This window comes from Egretta garzetta, unplaced genomic scaffold (genome assembly GCF_000687185.1).
Source record: "Egretta garzetta isolate BGI_Z169 unplaced genomic scaffold, ASM68718v1 scaffold329, whole genome shotgun sequence".
NCBI lineage: Eukaryota > Metazoa > Chordata > Aves > Pelecaniformes > Ardeidae > Egretta > Egretta garzetta.
In genome coordinates, this window is record NW_009269999.1 from 6,367,240 (window position 1) to 6,370,512 (window position 3,273).

The window sequence follows — 3,273 nt, forward strand, 5'->3', positions numbered from 1 at the left end:
GCATGCTTTCCCAAACTAAGAAACCAGGTGGAGAGAAACACAGAAGAGACCTCAGCAGGATCCAATACTGACTCTTTGGAAAGGAGATTTGGAGGTGCTGCTGCTGCTGCCACCACTTCGGCTTGTGCGGAACGAGAAGGGAGGGAAATTTCCCGTCCTTTGCACTGAATGGAGCAATAGGAAGAACGGCTGTTGCCAATCCTTTTACAGCGAAACAGTTTACTGGAGTCTATCCCCAGCAGTCTGGCTACCTGCCTCTTCCTTACATGGAGGTTCAGGGTTTTCAGACTGCGTTCATTCAGTTAATTCTAGATCCCTAACTACACAAAGCTCCCATCCCAGTCTTTGTCTGCTATGTGCCCATCCCCCCATCCCAAGATGCAAATTGTCCAGGTTAGGTCAATATCAACATCAATTTTAAAAAATAATCACAAAAAAAAAGATTGCTCTCTACAACACATGCTCTCCCCAACTCTGATACAGGGCGAGATCCCGTGGATAAAACATCAGGTCTTTGGCTCTGGTTCCCGACACAGATCCCCATACACTTTGCAGGTGGATTTTTTCCTGGTCCTTGCTCTTCTTCTCCCCAGGAGGAAAGGAGGACCAAAGGTTAACCCCCTCTGGGCACAGAAATGGAGGTGCAGGAGCTGCCTACACACCAGTCTCATTTCTTTCGCTGCTTTTGACATTAGGATCCTCTTGCACCTTTCTCATCTCCAGCCCTTTCACCCACGTGTAGGCAAAGGAGCCCCCCAGAACCATCAAGTTACTTGTCCACCACAAGAAGCTCTTTGTCTCCTCAAAGTAAATAACAGCCAGCACTGTTTGGGCACAGGCCTTGGCTGTCCCAGACACGTTGTGGGTGAGCGGGCTAGTGAACTTGATCTGAAGTCCAGTCACATACCCGATGGCAAAGCCAAACACTCCCCCTAGGGTCATCACGCCCCAAAAACTAGGGTTCCCCAGCTTGTCAAAGTGGTAGAGGGTGCGGAACTCGCCCAGCAGCATCATGAGGGGCAAGAACAGGACACAAGCATTGACGTTGTTGTAGAAGGTCAGGCGCCAGATGCTACCATCCACCACAGGCAGCACCTTCTTGGTATAGATGGCATTGAGAGAGACGCACAGGCTTGCTAAGATGCCAAAGAATACACCCGGCCATGACAGAGTGCCCTCTGCTCCTTCCTGGTCAACACCCAGCCAGAAGCCACCTGCAACCAAACAAATCAGACAACATCTGAACAACTGCTGAAGGACTCAAAACATACAGTCAGCAATTCATCATCTACCTTATATTGAACAACCACAAGCAGAGACAGGCTTAAGGGCTTCCCCTTTCTATTAAGTGAACCCACAAAGTGTCATGACTAGTATCCTGGGAAGATTTATTTTGGGAGTGTGGGTAATTTACTGTGTGCATCTGTGTATCATTCAATCTGAGGACCAATTCCCACACTGAGCAGGCAGCATGAGTTTAGACACTGTTATTCCAAAGAGCCATGAACTACAGTTAAAGCTACTCTTTGCGTACATGCAAATTTCAGGAGATCATATGACTTTTTTAAATTGAAAAGGCATCAAACTGACACACGGGTAGCAAGAAATATTTCTCAAGGTTTAAAAATAAATAAAGAAAAAAAGAGCCTCACAGGAAGGGAAAGATAGGTCAGAAAAGAAGACTGAAAGATAGTAAACACAAGGATGCAATATTAAGAAGCTTGATCAAAAAAAAAAAAAAAATCACAAGGCACGAACTGAGTCCACTACCTTCAACACGCTAAACTTCTTTGATGGGTAATGCACTCTCTAACCACCTCCAAAACAGGAGCTACAGGCTTTGCGTCTCCAGGGCAGAATGGGAGACCTCTCCCCATCTAGCTCATAAGCAAAACGTAGAAGGGGAGATGAGCTACTGAAGGAACACTGCACAGCCTGTCTGTCAGCTGCTTCACGTTGGAGGCCATCTGGGAAGTTGCCTGCAAAGCAGCTAATGTGCTTTAAATCAAGCCCAAATACAAATGGGTTCAATGCACAGACAGGAAAGGCTTTGTGTCAGGCCACAGAGGGTGCTCAGCTCTGCTGCTACAGGCATACGGGCAATGCTCCCACAGCAAAAGGAGATGGAGCCAGGGGGAGAGAGTCTTGGAGAAACCCTGCAAGGCTGGCAGATGCCATAGTCTTGGGCAATACCTGAACTCAAGACTAGCTGAAGGCAATTGCTTGCATCACTTCGGTGAAAAAACAGTAGTTCTGTTCCCGTTCACCTCTTCTATGGAGAGGAGAATCTCTTGTCTCATTTTCATCTGAGTCCACCTGCTTGTTGAAGCACCAGAGTGAACACATGCCCACCTGGAACCGGACTGAAGTCAGCATTTCACCACTCTTGGCATCTAAATGGCCCTCCAGTTGAAGGTAGCCTTTGGCATTACCAATGCCTTTGGAATGAAAGACTTGTAAGCAGTTCCTGTTAAGCCAGCCAATGGCCTGCCCTACATACTAACCACACAACCAGATCTTCTGGCGGCATTCTACGCTTGGCTTGATCGGCTAACCCCTCATGACATGGATTCAGCCTGTCTGAATTGGCTGGCTCCATTGTATGGTCCCAATGGTGCCATCATAAATACTGGTATTGTTACCAAAGTTAATCAACAAGCACTTGAGAACAGGGAGAAAGCCACCTGCTGGTTTACAGCCTTTGTGGGAGGAAAAAAAGAAAAGGTAAGGAAAGTTGAACTTCGTTAGAGAGTAGGCAGGTTTTAGTGCTCAAAGGAAAAAGGGAGCCATGGTCAAGTAACAGTAAATCCTGTTCTTAACGAGTTACCTACATGCTCCAGACATGCGATGGCAGAGCAAGGCGCAAGCCCTGAGCTACCCCACCTCACCAGGGAGCTGCTGTGCAGGTGGGGACGGTTTCCCAAGGGGAAGGCACCCCACCTCCAGCTCTCCGAGGTTATGGGGCCAGCCGTGGGGCACTTTAAACCCCTCCCACTCCCCCTCACCTATGATGACTCCACAGGCCAGGAGGGCGTAGAGGGAGGTGGTCTGCTTGAGGAGCAGGTAGGAGAGCAGCACATTGAAGACGGTGGTGAGGGAGCGCCCCACGTTGTAGAAGGCCACGCCGACGTGCTTGAGGCAGAGGTTGTTGGAGGTGACCATGCCAATGAAGATGGCAGAGAGGGGCAGGACGCTGCGGGACACCTTGGGGTCGAGGCGGAGGGCAGGCAGGCCGGGGCAGGGGGGCCCGCAGGCCGCCCCCAGGCTGAGGCC

At 49.6% G+C, this 3,273-nt stretch overlaps 1 protein-coding gene across 1 annotated transcript in view; it reads right to left on the reverse strand.

Moving 5' to 3' along the window:
* Nucleotides 1–434: 434 nt before the first annotated feature.
* The window catches only part of SLC35C1 (solute carrier family 35 member C1), a 3,788-nt gene continuing 949 nt past the window's right edge, over nt 435–3,273 (reverse strand). Inside the window, exons 2-3 of the mRNA XM_009647633.2 lie at nt 3,006–3,272; nt 435–1,214 (exon numbers count right to left, since the gene is read on the reverse strand). Coding sequence (XP_009645928.1) covers nt 655–1,214; nt 3,006–3,272 — 827 coding nt within the window. The 3' untranslated portion in view covers nt 435–654. The remainder of the gene's footprint in view (nt 1,215–3,005; nt 3,273) is intronic.